The 23659-nt window shown below is 40.2% G+C and overlaps 1 protein-coding gene across 1 annotated transcript in view; it reads right to left on the bottom strand.

Moving 5' to 3' along the window:
• Window positions 1-5533: 5533 nt before the first annotated feature.
• The window catches only part of LOC134397858 (uncharacterized), a 37538-nt gene continuing 19412 nt past the window's right edge, over window positions 5534-23659 (bottom strand). The window contains exon 5 of the mRNA XM_063124849.1: window positions 5534-5607. Coding sequence (XP_062980919.1) covers window positions 5534-5607 — 74 coding nt within the window. The remainder of the gene's footprint in view (window positions 5608-23659) is intronic.

The following is a 23659-nucleotide window of genomic DNA, read 5'->3' as shown; positions in this document are numbered from 1 at the left end:
TTTTAAAAATGGTGTGCGTGACGCCTCTCCTTCTGAGGTTGTCACGCATCACGTGTAAACAGAGGAGGGATCACGCAATAAACACATCACAAGATCTTCCCTCCTCTGTGACGGGCTAACTGGTAGGTCCAGCTAAGGGATCAGCAATCCCTTCCTTGAGTCCATAGGCAAAGGTACATCTTCAGGATTCAGATGTGGAATATGGTGCTCGCAGGTCTACTTGAGATGGGGTGAGGAGTGGATACATCTCCACCCTGGCGCTACCACTACTCACAGACTCCTAAATTCCAGGGCTTAGTGTCTGAGACAATGCCATTGCCAAGGTTTGGCTTCTTTTTGTAAGAGAGATCATTGAAAACTTAAGGTGTTTCAGTAATATTGAATTTATTTATTAGGTTTCCATAAGTAGACATTTCCCTGGCCATCCTGGACCATTAGCGAGTATTTTGCCTGAGAAAGGATACGGCCAGGCCACGCTTTATAACAATATAAATCACCCAAAGTTGTCAATCCAACCTTTCATGACCCTAATGAATATTTTAGTCTACAATGTAGAATCCATTTTTCTACTAGGGCTCCTGGCATAACAAAATCATTTCGACATCTGATTTAATTTGTTAATTACTATAAATTCCAAAGCCTTGATCAGCTATTCCTACACTGTTAGACCAGAAGTTACTTTTCAATATTGGGCGTAGGCTCTCCTTGCTGCAACCCAAACATTTTGCAGTGACTTAGAAGTATTTTTAAATGGTTTTGTTTAGCCTTGCAGGGGTAATATACCAGCAATAATAATAATATGCAATTCTATGTCTGAACAGTAGCTAGTGACTGGGAGATCATACCCTTGGGTTTTCTTGCTTGAAGATATCTTTATTTCTAAAGCAAGTCTGTATGCTGGGCAGGTTTTTCCAAATGCCCGGGGGTAGTATAATTACATCTTTTCATTAAACACCTCTTAGCACAGACGATGCTCCTTTTTCTTTTTTCAGATTCTTTTCTTTCTTTTTTTTTTTATAATAATTTTTATTCATTTTCAACACTATATAAACATAGATAAACATTTCCAAAATATAACTGAAACAAACACAATAAGAAAAAAAATACATCAAATATCTGCTGCATACATATTGAATAATTGTTGAGTACAAATATCAAAAACTATTACATATGCCTTATCACACTACAACATCTTCATTCTTAACATAAAAGTGCACCCCCCACCTCGGGATCATTCTTGAGTCCAAAATCTAATCATTTCTTCTGCTGGTGGTTTCCCACTTCCCTTAGTAAACACGAACACTAGGAACTGTTTCCAGATTCCTTCGAACTCATTTATTTTAGTTACGCCTTTTCTCCACTTAATATTGCATGTCAGTTTATCATTAATGGCTATGTCCCATACTACTTTATACCATTCCTCAATAGAATATTCCCCTTGGATCTTCCAGTTCCTAGCTATCATCAATCGTGCTGCAACCAACAAACTCGATATCAGCTCTATAGTTCCTTTTCCACACTTTATATCTTCAAATAGTGACAGCAATGCTATTTTTGGTGTTTGTTCTATTTTCATTCCCACTATTTCTTCAATTTCTGAAAACACCATCTTCCATAATCTTTGTACATATTTGCATTGCCACCACATATGTAAATACGTTCCTTTTTCCCCACATCCTCTCCAACAATTTGCTGAATGTTGATCACTTATCTTATTCAATCTAACCGGGGTTAGGTACCACCTCCATAAAATTTTAAAATAATTCTCCTTTATTCTTACTGATAAACTTCTCAACACTCTTTGTTTCCATAGTCCCTCCCAGCTCTGTCGCCCTATTTGTATCTTCAAATCTGATTCCCAAATCATTTTCTCTGTATTCTCTCTAAACTCCTTCTCTAACAATATTTTATATATTTCACTCATTAATCCTTTTGAAACTATACTACCTCCTTTTCCTTTCTCCTTACTTACTACTAATTCTTCAAACCTCGTCATCTTTCTGCACATTCTATTATCTTTTATCCACTTTTTATTCCATTGTTCTAATTGACCATATTCTAGCCAAGATAGCTTCTTCTCCTTTAACAAATTTTCCATATCTTCTCTTGTTTTAATATCTCTTACCCAATCCTTTAATTTTATTTTATTTTTCTCTTTTAATATTTTACATAATCTGCCCTTTAGATCCTCTGGGAAATTCTTTAACATTATTATCGGTGCTAAGGGAGAGTTGCTCGGAAGCAGCTTCCCTTTAAATTTACTCCAAATTTCCCATTGAGTCCTCAGGAGTGGATTATCTATACTTCCAACCCACTTTCTTCCTCCATCTTTAAAAAAAACATTCTCCAGATTCATCTCTACCTTACTTATGATTTTTTCTTCCATCCAATATAAATCTCCTACTCCCATAATTGCTTCTACAACATGTCTTAATCTATTTGCTATGTAGTATAATTTTATGTTTGGGAGACCCATTCCCCCCTTTTTTTGGCTTAGGTACCAATTATTTTTATTCACTCTTGCTCTCTTTTCTCCATTACAGTATTTATTAATAATATTTTGCCAACTTTTTATCTCGGTTTCTGATATTTTTATAGGTAGCATCCTAAATACAAAATTAATTTTAGCTAATATCTTCATTTTTATCAAAGCTATTCTCCCAAACCAAGATAAATTTAATCTTTTATATTTTTCCAATTTCTCTAGTACCTCCTTCTTTAACCTCGTTAAATTTTCCCTTTCTAAATTCTCTAGATTTTTTGTAATTTTAATTCCCAAATATTTAATCTCGTTCTTAACTTTCAATTCCATTCCCTTAAATTCCCAATCCTTTTCTTCCATCTTAGTATAGTTAAACAACATCATCTCTGATTTAGACCAATTTATTTTTAACCCTGTAATTTCCTCAAATTCCCTCAGATTCTTTTCTTTCTTAAAGCTTCAGTGAACGTCAGTGTTGGCATCCCGGAAAGGTTATCATCAAAGGTTTAATAGGGAAGGGAAAGACGGAATGAGAGATTTACTGCAAATGAAAGCCATTACTGGAGCAGTTATCAAATAAAAAGAACAATAGAGTAATGTCGAACTATAAAGAATATGAGAAGTTGCCTGCTTGAGACAAAAACCTGACATGTCAATCTGTTCCATGCATCTCTTTTCTCTGTGCTCTTGGGCATTTCAAATGCAACTGGGTAGTGTGTGTGACTGTTGGGGCGGGGGAGGGGGTGTCAACTGGATGAACACACACTAGAAATGTTTGTACAGCCCAAAGGTGCTCGTAGTTTGCTTGACACTGTGCAGATTGTAATAATGATGAATGAATGAATGAATGAATACCTTTATTGAATAAGTCTACTGACCATTTCAAAAAATCACATATTATTAAAAACAAACAAATACTTAAAATTTATGATTTAAAAATCTAAAACAATATACAGTTCATAATTAATACATTATATATGACTAACAGTTAATAAAACCCCACATATATTGCAACATTTGATAAAAACTTATTAATTAATCCATTTTTTCTAATTCTTTTTTCCTTATACTGGCTGCTTTAAGAGCGAAGAGAGCAACCCTCTGGGTCACAAAATAGTTAGAACCACGTAGGAGAAAGGACAATTTATCCTTGGCTGACCAGTCTCTCATGCGTATTAAAAACATAGATAGATAATGTTCTCTACATTTTGAATATAAACAACATTCAAGTAAATAGTGGGCTAAATCTTCAATTTCAGGGTTGCCACATATACATAGTCTATCTTTCGATGGAATACCTTGGAATCTACCCTGTAACATCATTGTGTCCATCAGCTCGAATCGAAGCCGGGTAAAGGCTACTCGATGGGCCCGTTTCATAACAAAAAACAAATATTTTTCTTCTTTGAAATGGAATTTTGTTTTGGCTAGCCATTTCATGGCCCTTGATTTTGACACTGCCGCTATATCAAACTGCCTTCTAATATCTGAAATCCTAAGTTTAACAGCATTTCTTATATTGGTGTTTGAAATGCTAAGTGCCTGCAAACTAAAGCCATAGTTTGGTAGCATCTTACTAAATTTATAAAGCCAGGAAGTTTTTAAAGGTTTGGCCATCTGCTCGAGAAGACACATCTTTGGAAGCCTGGCCTCATTCATTGAAACTAGCTTAAACCAATAATTAAATAGCCTGCAATGTATTTGGTCTAAAACAGCCAAGATACCAAATTCCGATCTAAGCACGTATGCTGGACAGACAAATGCAACCCCTAGAATCATACGAAAGAAACGGTTTTGGACCCTTTCTATTTCCCTACTTTTAGAAAAGCCCCAGATTTCAGCCCCATAAATTTTTATCGGCAACACTTTAGCCTTGTACACATTAATTACTGGCAAAAGAGAACCAGGATGTCTATAATTCAAGAGCTTGTTCAAGGATTTTGCACACACCGTTGCCTTTAGTTCGTTTCTTTTTAACCTGTGGAAGTAAACTCTAAGCCAAGATAGATAAATGAATCCACCTGGTCAATTTCATTAGAATCCAAAACCCACTTATATCGCTTCTTTTTCTTTCCAAAGACTAACACTTTTGATTTCTTACCATTAATCGTTAAATCATTTTCCCTGCAATATAAACTAAATTTTCTCAGAAGCCTACGCAAACCAACCTGTGTGGTAGAAAACAAAATCATATCATCCGTATAAAGGAGGATATTCAACGATTTATCCAGTATCCTTTGCATATGAAGCTCTTGACTATGTAGTGCAGAAACTACATCATTAACATAGAAATTGAAGAGGAATGGCGCAAGAATACAACCCTGACGAACTCCTTTACTTGTGGGAATGTCGTTTGTTAAAGCTTGGTTTACCCCGGTTCTAACCTTTAAACGGGTATCTGTATAGAGGATCTTTATAAGAAAAAGGAGTCTCTGATCAATGTTTGTTTTAGCCAACTTATCCCAGAGAAGACTTCTATTAATTGAATCAAAGGCTGCAGTTAAATCGATGAATGCTGTGAAGAGCTGTCCACCCTTTGAGGTATATTTAGATATCAAATGAGATAGTGTGAAACAATTATCAATAACAGACCTTCCCTGCCTAAAACCTGCCTGCTCTTCTACCAAAATAGCATTTTGTTCCGCCCACTCCTCTAATTTTTGGTATAACAATCTAGCATAGATTTTTGCAGGGATATCTATTAAACTGATAGGTCTATAGTTACTGGGGTCTCTGCGATCACCTTTTTTAAATAAGGGAATTACTATGCTAAGTTTCCATCCATTAGGTATACGACCAGTATTACTTATATGAGTGTAGAGGCCTGCAAGAACAGAAGCCCACCAGTCAACATTGTCTTTAAAAAGTTCTGGCGGCAAAAAATATTCTCCAGGAGCCTTATTATTCTTTAACATGAGAATGAGATAATGCAGAAAGTGAAGGAAAGATCATGGAGGATCTATGTCTACAGTCAGGCATGTTGTGATATGCAGGAATCCGACACTGGATTTCTCTAAACGAGAGATTTATTGCACACTCGTGATTGGCCACTCACAGAAGTTTTTTGGTTGCTTTCATGATGTCATCAAGAAGCAGGATGTCTCCCGCGGAATCCTCTGGAAATCCTGGAATAAAAAGAAAAACTTTTAAAGTGATAATAGCCAGGAAACAGCTGGATGTTCCACCACAGATGGTGCTGACTCAATAGAACTCAGTAGAACTGAACGGAGGGGAAGTATTCAATTCAAACCCCTTGTCACCCCTCTCTTCCCATGTAATGCGGCCATAACAATTGTGCCAAAGAATCAGGAACACAAAAGCCTTAGGTAAACAGCATGATTTCCCTTAATGTAGAGAAGGAGGCTGACACCTTTCCAGACACCATGCAGAACTGCTAGCACAACTAAATTGAGCAATAGCAGTGGTCTGCTTTGAAGATGCAGAGGCCTAGTTTCAGACTGGCTTCAGAGCACACATGGGAGATTTTCTCTCCCCAGCACTGATACCACCTATGGGGAAACTGAACCTTCACTGGGCAGTCCTGCCTATGGCTTTTCTTATTTTTAGCAAATGTTTCTATTTCTGGACCTAAGGAACTCTCTGCCACAGTAACTCTGAGTTCCACAAGCTGAACCTTTTCCACTGCCACCAATTCACTGAAAATACTTCAAAACCTCCTCATAGCTGGGAATAAGAGGCTTAGACCTGTATGGACATTTCAACTACATCATTCTTTTATTTTCCCTCCTCCCCTATTCTGCATTTTAATTTTACTTCTCAGTGGGAAACTGTGTTGGAAAACATTTGGCTTAGCATGCTATGTGAACCATGACTTAGACTGTCGTGTGAACCATTCCTAACCATGGTGTCTAGATCACAGTTTAAACATGCTTACTGGCCATTTGCTGCAAAAGGATTAGCAGCCTAACGATGGCTTAGCGTGTTGTCTGAACAAGCCCATTGAGTGTAGTATGGTTCACTTTCTTAGACTATTTTCATGATATATATTAGGTTATGCCAAGAGATAGTCTTTGGTTATAGGATAGCATTCTTGCTTTAGGTGGATGACATCAAAAGCATAAATATTGGCCATTCCATTGCTATAATTCCCATGAACTGAGCAGGAGTTACATTCGTCTGAGGACCAGTGCATTTTGTTTTAAATCTGCCTAGTGCTGGATACTCATTGGTTAATCATGCATCTGTATTTAAAGGGCCACGGCAGTGTCCCTTTAGTTAAGGCTGGAGAGCAAAAAAAGCATTCTATCATTATAAAGGGGTAATTGGGGGGTCATTCTAATGTTCACAAAATCAAAAATGTTTCACCAATCTTGCTGAAATGTACGTGTGCAAGAAAGAAATGTTGGTTTTACATACCCTGAAAATTTCAAGAAGATTGGTGAAAGATTGAGGGAAGGAAGGTAGTTTAAAGTAGAGGGGGCGGAACTCTCTCACTCACTGTGATTACTGAATTTAGATTGGCAATTTTTTTATCCATGCAATTTGAAGGAATGAGCCCCTTACTCATTAATCCAGTGGTCTTTTTCAAGAATTTGAAGAGTGCTCAGTCCTCTCAGTCTTCTCTTCTCAAAGCTAAAAATGCCCAGGTCTTTCAGTCTCTCCTCATAGAGCTTTGTTTACAGACCCATGATCATCCTTGTTGCCCTCCTCTGAACACGCTCCAGATTGTCTGCATCCTTCTTGAAATGTGGTGCCCAGAACTGGATGCAATACTCAAGATGAGGTCTACCCAGTGCCAAATAGAGGGGAACCAGTACCTTGTGTGATTTGGAAGCTATACTTCTATTAATACAGCCCAAAATGGCATTTGCTTTTTTTTGCAGCCACATCACAATGTTGGCTCCTATTCAGCTTGTGATCTACAAGAATTCCAAGATCTTTCTCATTTGTAGTATTGCTGAGCCAAGTATCCCCCATCTTGTAACTGTCATTTGGTTTCTTTTTCCTAGGTGTAGAACTTGGCATTTATCCCTATTAAATTTCATTCTGTTGTTTTCATATTCTTACTTGGCAGTAAGCCCCATTGAAGACAATTGAATTTCTGAGTAGACACAAGAAGCTTAGCACACTTACTTGGGAGTAAGCTGCATTGAAGGCAATGGAACTTACTTCTGAGTAGACATAAGACCCTCAACACACTTACTTGGGAGTAAGGCCCACTGAAGACAATAGGACTTTTAAAGTTGGAATAAACAGACCATTATAGTCTATGGAAATTAACCAAAATGCCTACAGCTCCATTATTTTTAAAAATAAAAATATGAAACTTGGGACCCTGAGAGCTCCTAAGTAGGGCTTTAGGCATACCACATTTGAAACAGATCCATTCATGCCTTGATTTTTAGGATTTTTTTTTTTACAGTTGAAACTCAAATCTATCTTTGAGGTCTAAGGCCTTGAGCTGTACAAGTTAGAAAAAAGAAATTAAAGATGAAGAGATGATAGTTGGCACCATGGTACTTCTTAAGTAAGGCTTTAGCCATGCCAAGTTTGAATCAGATCCGTTCATTCCTTGAACTTTAAAAAAATCCTAAAAATCAAGCCATGAACGGATCTGATTTAAACTTGGATGGCTAAATCCCTACTTGAGAGCTACTATGGCAACAAGTTTCAACTCTTTATCTTTAATTTCACTTTTTTAAAAAAACTTGTACTGCTTAAGGTCCTAGACCCCAAAGAGGAGATTTGTGTTTGAACTTTAGAAAATTCCTAAAAATCAAGGTATGGATGGATCTGATTCAAACTTAGCATGGCTTAAGAGCTATCATGGTGTCAAGTTGCATCTCTTTACCTTTAAAATGAGGGAGATGTAAGCATTTTGGTTAATTTATTAATTTGAAAAGTGAATTCAACACATAACACTAGCTTTGATTTAAGCCCCAGCATTCCTGACCATGGGACATACTGACTTGCAATGATGGGAGTTGTAGTCCAACACCTTTGGAGGGCACCAGGTTGGGAAAGGGCTGCTCTAAACAAAAAAAGAAGTAGGTGGCACTAAGTTGTTTGACATCAGTTTTCCACAACCCCACAGTCACCTCTGCATATCCTATTCTCCATCCTGTCCTCATAGTTTATCTGCTTTGGGAGAGTGAGAATTTCACTGGTACTTTCTGCCTCCTTAGGGAGGATGTAGCGTTAAGGCTTGTGAGCCTTAACTCCCAATTTCCCTGCTTTTTGGTGCATGGTTGAAAACTGGAGAGCCTTAACATTGTTTTGTAAACGGTAGGTTTTTTGTTTAATGAATATTTACTTTGGAGTTTTCAAAATAATGCTTAGTGACAATTTTTAAGGATTCAAGAAACACTGTTGCTAATATAAGCCTCTTCATGCTTTTACTTCCCGCCAAATTCCCTAAACCTCCATCCCAGCCAAATACACTCACCACCAGGTCCAGGTCTTAGATACAGCCTTCCTCTGACTCTCAAAGTTCCTCCAGTTGTATTTCCGGACAGCTTTGACAGTTGATTTGGGTTTTTTTACTAACTTCTTGTGTAACCAAATGATCAGTCACTACTCATTTTTCCACTCATTTCTGTCTGCAGAAGAGCTGTTAGAAGATTTGTATGTTATAGACTCATAGGGGTTTAATAACAGATATGCTCAGGACAAAGTTTTTCTGGAATGAAATTACATATTTCTATGGACAGTGGGAAGCAGTAGCTATAAAATCATCTGGAAGTGAATCCAAAGAGGGGCAGGATGGGCAGTTTGTTTTCTTGGGATTTAATGTACAAGTTCAAACTGTTAGATCAATGTTCTTCACCCAGGGACGAAATCCAAACAGCCACTAAGCACGACTCCACACTTTCAGCGACAGAGGGTTCAAAAGCGCTTTATTGATTAGAAATCAAGGTCTGGTCTCTTCAAAGGGAGCAATCAGACAGAGAGATTGGGAATTCAGCACAGCATTTGAGCCTGCAAGGGGCAGGGCCCAGTAGCAGCATAAACCAATCAGAACATAACACTGCAGCATGGCTAATTTTGCTAAACAAACCCCTTTGTTCTATAAACAATCCCTTTGCCTTACAGTAAGCTTGAGCCGAAGCTCTTGTTTATGTTAGATAAGACAGATGCAAGGATGCACTCAAGGAGATATTCTCGCGTATGTGACACTTCGCTTACTGTATAATGGCTACTTCACAGCTTCCTTTAGAAAATGGAGGCACCTATGCTAACAAAACAATCCATGTGTTACAATATGGAAATACAGAACAGGAAAGACTACTGATCCAGACAAGTGAAATCTGGGCACTGACCACAGTGCTGAAGAGATTTCACTTAGCAGGAACTTTTGCCATTTGAAATTCTGATTGAGACAAGTGGGTACTAGATGATGCTGAGTGCAGTCACCCTCTGTTAGCCCTACTAGTAGAAGGCCCCTTCACAAGTGGGCTGAAGGACCCAGTTTTTCAAGGTCAGGTCACAGTCAAATGAGCGCAATCTCTCTTATTGGTTTTTGATACCATCGACCATGGTATCCTCCTGGATCAACTCCCTGGGATGGGCATTGGAGGCACTGTGCTACAGTGGTTCATGACTTTGGCCTAGTTCTCACCTAAACAGTATACTTGTGTCTGGGCAATACCAAGTCAGACTTAAAATGTGGGGTGGGGTTGGGTGGGCTCACATGATGGAATGCTCCTACACACGCACATATACACAAACACCCACATGTGCACAATCTTTGCATGTAGAAAACTGACTAGACCTTGGAGGGATTTTTGTGGGCGTACTGAGGAGCATTCAACGGTCAGCCCACAACTTCAGTGTGGTGCATCTCAGACGCAGACTGACCACCTTAGTGGGAAGTAGGTCTCTGTTTATCCAATGAACTCTTTCCTTCTGGATTGAGGATGCCACAACCTACAGCTACAAAGACACTGGCAACCTACACACAAAGTTGGTTTGTAGCACCATGAGATGAACATGTCCTTTGAACTGTCCAACATAAAGGTGACTTTATGTTCATTTAGTTCTAGCTATGATTGTCTCTGTATTCTTTCCGATTGCAACTAGATTAGTGCATCCACTGTCTTGTGTTGGCTGGAAGTAACATCTTGTAAACATGGCTGGGAGATGGTTTAACACCTGAGGTGCATGTATAGAATTTAATTAGTCCTGCTGAGTATTTTCCCCACCCCACCCCAATCCACCTCCTCAAATCATTCCATGAGCATAATTTATGGTCTTTCCAGAGGGAACACCTGTTGCTGTGGCAGTTTTGGAACTCATCAGCTATGTTGCTTCCTATTTAAAGAAATAAGGCAAGCTAGCCCTTCTGCATTTCCTGAAAAGTGCAAAAGAACCTACAGAGTAAACACCCTAGTTGGCCATTCATACATAACCTTACATTCTCCACCTTGGGTTTGTTTTTTCTTGATCACTGGACTTGATCACTTGATCACTTGATCACTGGATCAGTTTATTTATTTATTTATATATTACATTTTTATACCACCCAATAGCTGAAGCTCTCTGGGCGGTTCACAAAAATTAAAACCATAATAAAACAACCAACAGGTTAAAAACACAAATACAAAACACAATATAAAAAGCACAACCAGGATAAAACCACGCAGCAAAAATTGATATAGATTAAAATATAGAGTTAGAACAGTAAAATTTAAATGTAAGTCAAAATTAAGTGTTAAAATACTGAGAGAATAAAAAGGTCTTCAGCTGGCGACGAAAGGAGTACAGTTTAGGCGCCAGGTGGACCTCTCTGGGGAGCTCATTCCACAGCCGGGGTGCCACAGCGGAGAAAGCCCTCCTCCTAGTAGCCACCTGCCTCACTTCCTTTGGCAGGGGCTCACAGAGAAGGGTGAGGTCTTAAGGTCCGGGCAGGTACACATTGTCCGGGTTTTTATTTTTAAGTATCCATAGTTTCAGTCCAACCCAGCCGGTTGCAAGGATTGCAAGGAGTTGCATCAGTCACTCTAAAGGTCAAGAGATAATTGGTTTATTGCTTAATGACTTGACAAGAGTGATTGATTGTCAATCAAGCTGTAAAGTGGTAGAGAAAGATAATGCTGTGTATATAAGTCTTGTGTAGAAGCATATCTTCTCTCTCCTGTGTGACCATGACGTTGTGTGAGTATAACTGTATGATATTGTAAATAAGATCTCTGTCTATGCCTCAGTAAAGCATTGCTGAAGAAATTACTGTTGCTGCCGTTTATCTTTGTGGCTATATTCACTTTCTCTGAATCCTGCCTGGAACGCTGCATTGCTCTGCTAATCTCTCTGATTGGAGAGGAATTTGTTTCTCAGAACACCCCAACACACATGGGAGGAGGCGTTCCTTCAAATAACCTGGCCCCAAACTGTTTAGGGCTTTGAATGTCAATACCAGCACTTTGAATCGGGCCCGGACCTGGACTGGCAGCCAATGAAGTTGTAAAAGGACTGGCGTGATGTGATCTCATCGGCCAGTCCCTGTTAGTAAATGTGCTGCCCTGTTTTGTACCAGCTGAAGTTTCTGGACCGTTTTCAAAGGCAGCCCCACATATAACGCATTGCAGAACTTTAATTGTTGCAAACCGCCCAGAGAGCTTCGGCTGTGGGGTGGTATATAAATGTAATAAAATAAATAAAATAAATAATCCAAACGAGAGGTTATCAGAGCATGGATAACTGTAGCTAGACTATCCCAGGGATCGCCCCAGGATAAAGCCCCGTCTAGCTATGGCCTAAGTTTGGGACTTAGCTGCAAGTGCTTGGAAAGCTACGACTGCAATCGAATGAAAATCTGATCTACAAACGTCTGTGCATGCCATTCAGCAGTGGCACAATCATCTCAATCTGCGCTGCAGCAGTGCTACTAAGGATTAGTTAAAAACCATGGCTAATGTAGGTTCTCATGCAAATGGCCTAGAGAGACTGTGTTTATTTATTTTTATTTTACTTAATTTACAATATTGATATACCTCTCCCCATCCAAAAGATTTCGGAGCGTTGAACAACAAATAGAACAAATGAATAAAAACAGAATAAAAACCACCATATTAAAAATTACATTTTTAAAAGAACAAAATTCTGATAAAACAGTGGCTGGTTATTCAGGGAAAGCTTCCTGAAACAACAATGCATTCAGGAGATGCTGCAAGCAATACTTCATCCATAGGAAGTGGCCCACCACACTGAAGGCTCTTCTCCTGGTGGGTTCCAGTCATACGGTAGGTCTATGTGGAACCACCAGGAGCATGCTCTCAGATTACCTCAGTGACTGGGTAGGTTGATAAGGAAGAAAGCTCTCTCTCTCAGGTATCCTGGCCCCAAGTTGTTTAGGGCTTTGTACACTAGTACTAGTACCTTAAACCTAGCCTAGTAACAAACAGGCAGCCAGTGCTCCCAGACTTGGGAACTACCCATCCACAGGGCTTCCATCTTGCCAGGATTCAGCTTCAGTTTATTGGCCTTCATCCAGCCCATTACTGAGTCTAGGCACTGATCCAGGATTTGCACAGCCTCACCTGATTCAAATGTCACAGAGAGATAGAGTTGCATGTCATCAGCATACTGATGGCATTTGGCTCCAAATCCCCTAATGATCGCTCCCAGCAGCTTCATATAGATGTTCAACAACATTGGGGACAAGATGGTGCCCTGTGGAGCAACAGTTGCCAAGGGACCTTGGCAACTTGGCAACAGTTGCCAAGGGACCAAAGAATAATCACCCAAAGTTACTCTCTAAAATCGAACTAGGCCAAAGTCATGAACTTTATTTAGTCATGAATAGCTTGGTACTTTAAGTAGAAAATTAGAAAAGAAAATGATTATTCCATTATATTACAACCCCCCAAGGCACAATTGCGGAGCAGAGCATTAAACTTTGAATGAAATTAAACTGGCAATAAGAAAGGGCAGAGTGTTAATAACAGCAGATTTATCATAACTTATAATACAATAACCGCATGTTAATTTGCAAATGTCATTTTACAGATCACAATGTTTTGATTCAGGACTATCTTTGTTGAAGATTAACCAAGCTGAATGTTTTGCTTATTTCAAGAATAGCATTTTAAGCTTTTAAGAATGTAACAGTTTCATTCCTGGATCAGACAAATGGGTCCAACAAATTCTGCATATTTGGGTGTGTGTTTGTGTGTGTGTCAAATTAGCCAACCATATGTTTCTGGAAGCTGAAAGTTGAGCATAACAACCACAACTCTCCCATCTTGTCTTTCCCCATATCTGTTACTCAGAGGTAGGTAAATGGAATGTCCTTTACCTGTTATGGCTGGTAGTTGCCAATGAAGGTTCACCATCCATGAAATTATTCACACACACACACACACACACACACACACATTATATGGATGATGATGAGTCATGGAAGAGAGAGAGCTGTTCGATGCACTTGATATGGCTAGCACAAAAAAAGCCCTATTCAGGCATTCGTAATTAGAGCTCAGTCAACGCACAAGTAGGGGGAGCGTACTGCCCCACCACACTCCGGTGTCAAACTGTACACATGGAGGGTGCAGTTGTAAAGAGGAGAGCCTCCTCTATCCATGAAAGCTACCCATGAGACCTGGAACACTAATTATCCAGGGTTCTGTATCATGTGGAGAGCCCCACAGATAGAAGAGGTTCTCCTTTTCACAATGTCACCCTCCACATATACGGTGCAATGAGAGCGACACCAGAGGAGGTGTGGCTAGCATGCTCCTCCTCCTTGTGTATTTACTGAACTGTTCTAGGGTGACCATGTGGAAATGAGGACAGGGCTCCTGTATCTTTAACAGTTGTATTGAAAAGGAAATTTCAACAGGTGTCATTTGTATATATGGGGAACCTGGTGAAATTCCCTTTTCATCACCACAGTTAAAGCTGCAGGTGCCCTGCCCTCTTTTAAATCTGGTCACTCTAGTATAGCTCCTGCAGCTTTAACTGTTGTGATGAAGAGGAAATTTCACCAGGTGCTGCATGCATACAAATGACACCTGCTGAAATTCCCTTTTCAATGCGACTGTTAAAGATTCAAGAGCCCTGTCCTCCTTTTCACATGGTCACCCTAACTGCACTCTAATTACAAACATCTGTGTAGTGAATAACTGGCAAGGAGTCCAACTGCATGAAGAGGAGGCATCCCAAACAGGCGGCCCCGTCTTGGTTTTTATTAAGAATTAAGTGGTTACATTTCTTGTATACAAGCTATGATTGGTTGTTAAGTACAGCATGTTAAATGCATGATTACCTCGTGCACAGGGGGTGCACAGGAGGTGTTGGTTAGTGTGTGTTCAGCATGAATATACCATATAAGGGTTAAGGAAATACGTGATCACAGCATAGTGTCTTCAATACTGTATTGTATTCTGTGGCTCTTGAGTCAGTGCGTCAGCACATTCCAAGGCATTGGCCAGCAAGTACCAAGATGTTTCTTAGCAAGGCTTTATCTTAAAAGTGTTATCCTGTGTTCCAGCACATCTCAGCATGGTATGCCAATACTGAAAGTGTGCCAAAGAGAGGGATAACAATTTCCCCTACATCTCCCCATTTATTCTTTTAATTGTAAAGCCTTGTAAGCATAATAAATTTGGCGTTTGCTTGGTTTTGAAGCCTTAGGACGGCAAGAGGGAACACACCATGACAGTAATCCTGGGATACATTGTATGAAACAGCAGAAGGTGATTAATAAAAATACAATCAATACAGCATATTGAAATATAGTTTTGAACCATCCTGTTGGAAACCAGGACCACAAAAACTTCCACCACTCAGGTGCAATATCTTGTTTAACTGCATGTGCATATTTTTTAAGTAAGTCCAGTTGGTGTTGAATTTGGTTACTATTGTCTGTGAGATTGAAACAGCACATATTTTCCACAGCTTTGCAGCCAAGATGTCTTTGTAACAACAAAAAGTCTATTGCAGCTCGATTGTCCAGTATAGCATGGCGTAAATCTTGTTGTTCTTGAATCAAAAGTCCAATAGCAACGGAAGTACTGTTAATTGTCTTTGCTAGTAAACATGCCAGATGCCCAAGTTGTTTGGCATTTCCCACAGCCAATCCAGGAACCCCGACAAGGCTCATAGCCAGGGAAATATATTCTGCTGGACTCAAAACAGTAACATTTCCATCACAAACTGCATTCATAGTCTCAGTCTCTCTTTTCTGTCGAGTGCTTTTAGTAGGCCGGGGTGGTAGAAACACTGTCAAGCGACTAAGACAACATTGTGCTAATGTTATATTAGCTGGTACATAATTATAAGTACGAGACCCACATGTGAAAAACCATCCAATTGGCAATATAATGTGTCCATAATTACTTGTTACATTTTCTATCTTTGAACAATTCCACAAAGAAGGTCCTGGGGACAAACAACCTTTTAGTGGACGGTGAATAGAGCAATTTACCATTCTAGCACATGTGTTATTCTTGTGGTTTACAACATATGGGGTGTATAACTGTATAGCATCTTGGGGTAACTGGTATGTAGCAATTCCCCATTGGGCCATGGTATGATAATGAATCTCACTAAAGTTCAGAAATTTACTCAACCCAGTAACATTACCAAGAGAACCAGGAGCTTTGCATATGGGAATGAGACATGTACTAAGTAATCCATGCATATCTGGAGCATCAGTAAGACAGAAATCAGTGGTGTTTACTATTTTTGCTAACTTTATCCATACATTGTACTGCATTCTATCATGTAGTGGAGTGCTTATAACTGGACAAGTTATACAGCTAAATAACAGAATTATTGTCAGCAAAGAATTAGCATTTAAGCAGGCAAATGTAGCAACTAGAAAATTCTCTGGAGTTGGATCAACGTGCTGTTGCTCCAATAATTTTTGAGCTTGGAAAGATAACGCCTTTATCTCTCCCCATGTTGGTTTATGTTTTTGGACGGGCACCCTGCCACGTGCTTTCAGGGGGTCCTCCTGAAGTTGTAGGGAGAATTCTGGAATCGGGTTGGTCAATCCTTGATGCCACGACATTCTCTTTCCAGGGTTTCACACACCGTGCTGGAACCCACACTGGTCCTGTTGGAGTAAGTACAGCAGCATAACCCCGACCCCAAGTGATCAAGGGGACAGGGCCGTGCCAGACAGGATTAGGTAGCTGCCGGTACGTGACCAGCGGCTGCGGCAGAGGGGTATGCATTTGGAAATGTTGTTGTAATCGGGTAGTATTAGTTGGTAGGAGAACATTCAAATGGTTAATAGTGAACAACACTTTTGCCAGCCATTCCTGGCAGGAGCCCAAACCAATGGGGATCCCTGCTTTTTGTTTTTGTTTGTATAAATGCTCTTTCAAGGTACGGTTGGTGCGTTCAACAATAGCTTGACCAGTGGAATTATATGGAATGCCAAAAGTATGTGTAACCTGCCAGGTTTCACAGAACTGTGCAAAAGAAGTACTGCAATAAGCAGGTCCATTATCTGTTTTTAAGGCAGAAGGTATTCCCATTACTGAAAAACTTCTAATGCAATGATTAATAACATGTTTTGTTTTTTCTCCTTTTTGACATGTGACCCAAATATATCCTGAGTAAGTGTCAACTGACACATGAAGGTATTTCCATGGAGTGAAAGGACTAAAATGAGTAACATCCATTTGCCATAGCTCATTGGCAACTGTGCCACGAGGATTGACACCTATATCAAGGGCTGAATGTACCCTTGTGCACTGTGGGCATGATTGGATAATGGCGCGTGCCTGATCTAATGGCAGCTGAAACTGTTTTGCTAAAGCTTTAGCATTTTGATGATGAAACGCATGGCTTTCCCATGGAGTTAGTTTTTGCACAGCTAGAGCTCGAAGGGATTGATCAGCCACTTGATTACCAGTGGAGATCTCCCCGGGGAAGGGTTGATGACTACGGATGTGAGCAATAAAATATTCATTGGTGCGGTGAGCCAACAGAGTCTGCAAGGTTATAAAGAGACCTAAAAGGTTCTTATCTATGACTGGGGTTACATAACTTCCTGGAAGACCACGTACTACATTGTTAACATATAAACTGTCTGTTATTAGGTTTAGTGCTTGAGGAAATGTGCGGAAGGCCAAAATAACTGCAGCTAGTTCAGCTCTTTGAGGTGATTTCTGGGGCAGTGTGAACATGGTTCTCCACTGATCTTCCTGTTTCCAGGCCACTACTCCTCTCTTTGGGCTTCCATCAGTGTAAACAGTAAGGGCTTCCTTAATAGGGAAGTCATTTTGTAAAGGCTTGATTTTAACAGACAATTGACTTAAACATTGCAGTCGAGGGTCAGCAGGAATATGATATGTAACTTGTCCTACAAAGCCTGCTAGGGCAGCTTGCAATTCTTCAGAAAATGACACTGATCATTCCCACATCTGAAGAGGCATGGGAACTATCAGAGTTTCTGGATCTTGGGCTAAAAGTGCTCTTGTACGCTCTCGAGCTTTAATAATCAGATTGGCATACATAATTGGTTTTGTAGAGATGGTACAGCTAGGGCTATGACTGAGATACAGCCATTCAAGTATGTGTGTGTGACGATTGCAGGTCTTAGTGTTGCAAGATCTACTCCTGAACTGAGTGTCACAGGTTTCAATGCGTGTCTGTGTAATAACTGCATATGGTTGACTTAACCCTGTAAGTATAAGAACTTGACAAGGTTGATCTAACACCTGGCGATCTACCCAAATTTCTTTTAAACGTTCATTGACTAAAGACAAAACTTGCAATTGATTAGTGGTTAAAGAAATTTTATCAGCTGGGTGTTTGCCTTGTTTTAGGGCGGCAAACAAAGGTGAAAGTTCATCAGTTGTGAGCTTGCAGTAAGGTCTGAGCCAATTAATAGCTCTTCATTGTCAATTTGTCTCTGTAAGGCTTCCTTTGATGGTTAGGCTCACTAGGTCCTTGGTGTGTGATAGTAAAGGATTTTGAGGGTTTTCCAGACACTGGCATCCTTTGAAATGCTTTTATGATGCAGCAGTTAATGGCCTGAAAGGTAGGCATAGGCAGTTGCGCCTGAGCCTCTATCACTGCAAACTGTCCACTGCCATACAACTGCTCTGCTGTTATCACTCCATTAGAGCTTAGGGCTATATGGAGCGACTCCTTTCTGTATTCACTGTCCCAAACTACATATTGGGCTGGACTTAGGATCATGCGAAATAAATCTTTCCAATCCTGAGGAAGCATAGTGTATACATTGCCAATACTCTCCACCATGCCTTGGGCATAAGTAGAGCGTATGCCTGTCTCTTGAATAGCTTTATTCAATTCTCTAAGTACTGAATAAGGCAATGATGTCCAATTGACAACTACCTGTCCTTGGTCATTTTGATGTGAGGTTATAGGATAAGCTGAAGGAAAGTTGTTAAGACCCTCAAACAGCTCATCTGAGGTTAGTGTTCCTTTCCTCTTTTCCTCTTCAAAAGCCTCACGGACTTTGCTAAGTTTTGGCAACACTTCACTATTTGCTTCTTCTCCTCTCAGCTGTGAAGCTGATGCAGGAGGCACTAACTGGGGATATGGGAGTGATGTTTGAGAAATGGGAGCGATAAAAGATAATGAGCTGGAGGATGCCTCGGCTCCTACCTTCTCCAGCGCATCTTTGCATCGCTGCCACAGCAACAAGTGCTGTATGGGAGCTCGTGGTTCAGTGTATAGGTGTGTACCTATTTTCACCCAATCTGTGAGCTGAAGTGTCCCTGCCTCGGGATACCAAGGGCATTGCAACCCTATTTCATTTACTAGGTCACTTACATGACTGAGGGATACAGTTGTACAACCTTGCTCTTTTAAAATTTTATGTAGCTCTTGTGCATGAAGCTTCTGCGGAGCTGACAATTCCCCACCCATACTCACGATAAGGGAGCGTAGTAACGCTGAGTGGTACCAAGGCTATTCCAGCCGATGAACAGGGGGTTTCCTGGATCCGATCACGTCAGCGTGTTCAGAAGAGGGCAACCAGGATGATCAGAGGTCTAGAAACAAAGCCCTATGAAGAGAGACTGAAAGAACTGGGCATGTTTAGCCTGGAGAAGAGAAGATTGAGGGGAGACATGATAGCACTCTTCAAATACTTAAAAGGTTGTCACACAGAGGGGGGCCAGGATCTCTTCTTGATCCTCCCAGAGTGCAGGACACGGAATAACGGGCTCAAGTTAAAGGAAGCCAGATTCCGGCTGGACATCAGGAAAAACTTCCTGACTGTTAGAGCAGTGCGACAATGGAATCAGCTACCTAGGGAGGTTGTGGGCTCTCCCACACTAGAGGCATTCAAGAGGCAGCTGGACAACCATCTGTCAGGGATGCTTTAGGGTGGATTCCTGCATTGAGCAGGGGGTTGGACTCGATGGCCTTGTAGGCCCCTTCCAACTCTGCTATTCTATGATTCTATGATTCTATGTAGTGAATAACTGGCAAGGAGTCCAACTGCATGAAGAGGAGGCATCCCAAACAGGCGGCCCCGTCTTGGTTTTTATTAAGAATTAAGTGGTTACATTTCTTGTATACAAGCTATGATTGGTTGTTAAGTACAGCATGTTAAATGCATGATTACCTCGTGCACAGGGGGTGCACAGGAGGTGTTGGTTAGTGTGTGTTCAGCATGAATATACCATATAAGGGTTAAGGAAATACGTGATCACAGCATAGTGTCTTCAATACTGTATTGTATTCTGTGGCTCTTGAGTCAGTGCGTCAGCACATTCCAAGGCATTGGCCAGCAAGTACCAAGATGTTTCTTAGCAAGGCTTTATCTTAAAAGTGTTATCCTGTGTTCCAGCACATCTCAGCATGGTATGCCAATACTGAAAGTGTGCCAAAGAGAGGGATAACAATTTCCCCTACACATCTGAATAAGGCTATAGTCTTTTCCACTCCAATCTTCCTTTACTTACTGAGATTTGTTCAGACACTATACACATGTTGTCATCCTTTTTCCTCAGCCAAGAAGAGTAGTCTTTCAACTCTGCTGTTTTAAAGCTGTATTTTAAATCTGTATTTTAAATCTCGTCATTGCTGCTCAATTTTATTCTGGTTGTACTTTTATATTGTGGTTTTATATAGTGGTGTAAGTTTCCATATTTTATACTTCAAGTTGTACTTTATGGTTTTAATTTTTATCAACTGCCCAGGTAGCTTCAGCTATTGAGCAGTATAGAAATGAAATAAATAAATAAATTTATGAAATAAATAAATGAATAAAAATGTGCTTTGGGAATGAAAATCAAGATTCTCAGGTAACCAAATGTTATGCCTGTTGTCTCATTATCTGCTTATGTGGTGAACCTGCAGGTGCATTCACACAAATATCCCTGACTATGAATGGATTTTCCAACCATCCACATCTTTTAGGTTTCTCAAAGTGCTATGTAATTAAAAAATGGTACGTCCATCTCACCTGAGAGCAACGTTACATTTGCCTTGCTAATGGGAAAGGCGCAGCCTATATGTACAATTCAGCATTTTAGGATGCAGCATAACCACTGCAAAGCAAGTGCAACATCTCAGGTGTCTGGAATTGTGCTAGCATCACAAAGATGTCACAACAGGGTAACAGCATCAGAAACAGGCAGCGTCTACAGATCTGGCATAGCTGCGGGTTGCACACAGAGTGGGGAAAGGAAGTGTGTTTAAAAAGAGCATGTGGTGATCGTGGGACAAAAACGGAAGCAGAAAGCTGCGATAAGTTGCAGGATTTTCCCTGGTGTAGAAATGCTCTGTGAGAAAAGTGCCTGAGGAGGTAAGGTAGGGGAAGAAGATTATACCACTCTTCTTATCCATGTCCACCTTTTTATGTAAAAATTAGATTCCTACCCCCTCCACTGCATTCGTGAATGGGGCAAACACATGAGCCCTATTTGGGCATTCAGAAATCCACTTACCTGTACACATGAGTGGAGCCACACTGGATAGCTGTGCTCTTGACGTTGCATGCATGACATAAACCCCACTCCAGGTGGTTTCCACATATGGCTCAAGCTATACGTGCATTGACCCTGTTTTTCAGATGTTTGCACCATGTGTGCAAATGCTTGTGGGGAGGCTCTGTGTCATGCATGCAATGTCAGGAGCTGGGCTATATGGCATGGCCCCATTCCCATGTAGTGGTAAGTGGGGTTTGAATGCCCAAATATAACTATGATGCCATGGTAGAGTATTTAGTTATAATGCTGCATGCAGTTATAAGTAGGGAGTTTCTACTAATTTCTATAGGAACTATATGTATTAAAACCATGCAGATGATTGCAATTCCAGAATTCTAAATTCTCTGGCCCTCTAGAAACTGGCCTCTTTGCTAATGTAGGGAGATTGTTGACAGGAAAAAAAGTTGTTTTTCTTCCCTGTGAGCAGAATTCTGCCCTTCATAAGTAATCAAAAAAAGGGGGGACCATCTGGCTATCATTAGTAGGATTTGAAAGCAATGAACAAATGTAACAATTGCTGTAGCAAAACTGCCTAATTAAAAAGGGGAGTCTCTCCAGAAAAGATGGGCTTTTAATTTTGCACATGAATGAGACACAGTGTTAATTAAAGTTTAGGGGTTATTAATGTGCAGTTTTCTTTGTGTGCGTTAGTACCTTCAAAGTTTGAAAAATATGCTCCACTAGCAGTGGATGCTTAGAAATCTGTTCTTAATTTCAGCCTCTAAATGGGTGCTCTTTAAATTTTATTTATTTATTTATTTATTACATTTTTATACCGCCCAATAGCCGATGCTCTCTGGACAGTTCACAAAAATTAAAATCATGAAGAGCATAAAAACAACCAACAATTTAAAGACCAATGATCTTGAATCTAGAAAGTCAAACCTGTAGACAATTAAAAACAACTGTTCAGGCCTGTTCAGATGTTGAGTTTGCAATGGAGATTGAGAACATGCAGGGCCCAAGCATAGCGAGAGAGCTGAAGGTACACTTTACCAGGACCTGGAGGTTCAGGGTTCCCTAAACCAGGCTGCAACCCCATTAACAAGAGGAAAAATATGAGGCTAAGTTGTAGCTCATGCTTGGCAATACTTATGGAAACCTATTTCCCTCTTTCTGTGTATCTATTGTCCAAAATGTGAGAGATTTGCTGGAGCCATTCAGAAGCAATGCTAGAGAAGAACAAGCAACAAGCTAAAGAATGACTTGCTGGCCAGCCCTTCAAAGAGAGGGTGCCTTCAGAATAGAGGACTGTCCTCTGTAAAATACCTGAGAGAGCGCCTTCTCCCTTACCAACCTGCCCGGTCACTGAGGTCATCCGAGGGCCTGCTCCTGGTGGTTCCACTTAGATCCATCCTCCGATTGGAATCCACCAGGGGAAGAGCCTTCAGCGGGGCGGCACCCCTCCTGTGGAATTCCCTGCCTCTGGAGGTCAGACAGGCTCCAACCTTGTACTCCTTTCGGCGCCTCCTGAAAACATCTTTATTCCAAGAAGCCTTTCTTTAACATGCAGCCTTGGATTTCTGTGTTGTTGTTATTTTGCTTCTTTTTAAATTTTGTTTTAACTGTTTTATTCTGTTTTTATTTTCATTTTACCTTGTACACCGCTCTGAAATTTTTTCAATGAGGAGTGGTATATAAATATTCTAAATAAATAAATAAATAAATAAAAGAGGATACATGGCCACCCATGTATGGGTATCCTTAGGATACATGGCCACCCTAAGACCATCAAAGGCCTGTGATTAAATTAGATCAGGAAATTCCCTCCAAACCCCCCCCCAAATTCTTTGAACACCCTACCCCCATCAACTTGCCAATACAGGTGGCTACTAGGAGGAGGGCTTTCTCCACTGTGGCACCCTGGTTGTGGAATGAGCTCCTCAGAGAGGTCCGCCTGGCGCCTACACTGTATTCTTTTCGTCGCCAACTGAAGACCTTTTTATTCTCTCAGTATTTTAACAATTAATTTTAACTTAAATTTAAATTTTACTGTTCTAACTCTGTATTTTAATCTTATATCAATTTTGCTGCGTGGTTTTATCCTGGTTGTGCTTTTTATATTGTATTTTGTATTTGTGCTTTTAACTTGTTGGTTGTTTTATTATGGTTTTAATTTTTGTGAACCGCCCAGAGAGCTTTGGCTATTGGGCGGTATAAAAATGTAATAAATAAATAAATAAATAAGGTTGCCATTTTCTAGTTGAAAAAAAATCATTGTGACCAAATCAGGAACGAATGAAGAAAGAATTAATCTCTGGCTTCTTCCAAATGCAACAATTGCAATTCAGTG

This window comes from Elgaria multicarinata, chromosome 4, assembly GCF_023053635.1.
Source record: "Elgaria multicarinata webbii isolate HBS135686 ecotype San Diego chromosome 4, rElgMul1.1.pri, whole genome shotgun sequence".
Taxonomy (NCBI): domain Eukaryota; kingdom Metazoa; phylum Chordata; class Lepidosauria; order Squamata; family Anguidae; genus Elgaria; species Elgaria multicarinata.
The sequence above is the reverse complement of the archived record's forward strand: the minus strand, read 5'-3'. Positions and strand labels throughout refer to the sequence as shown.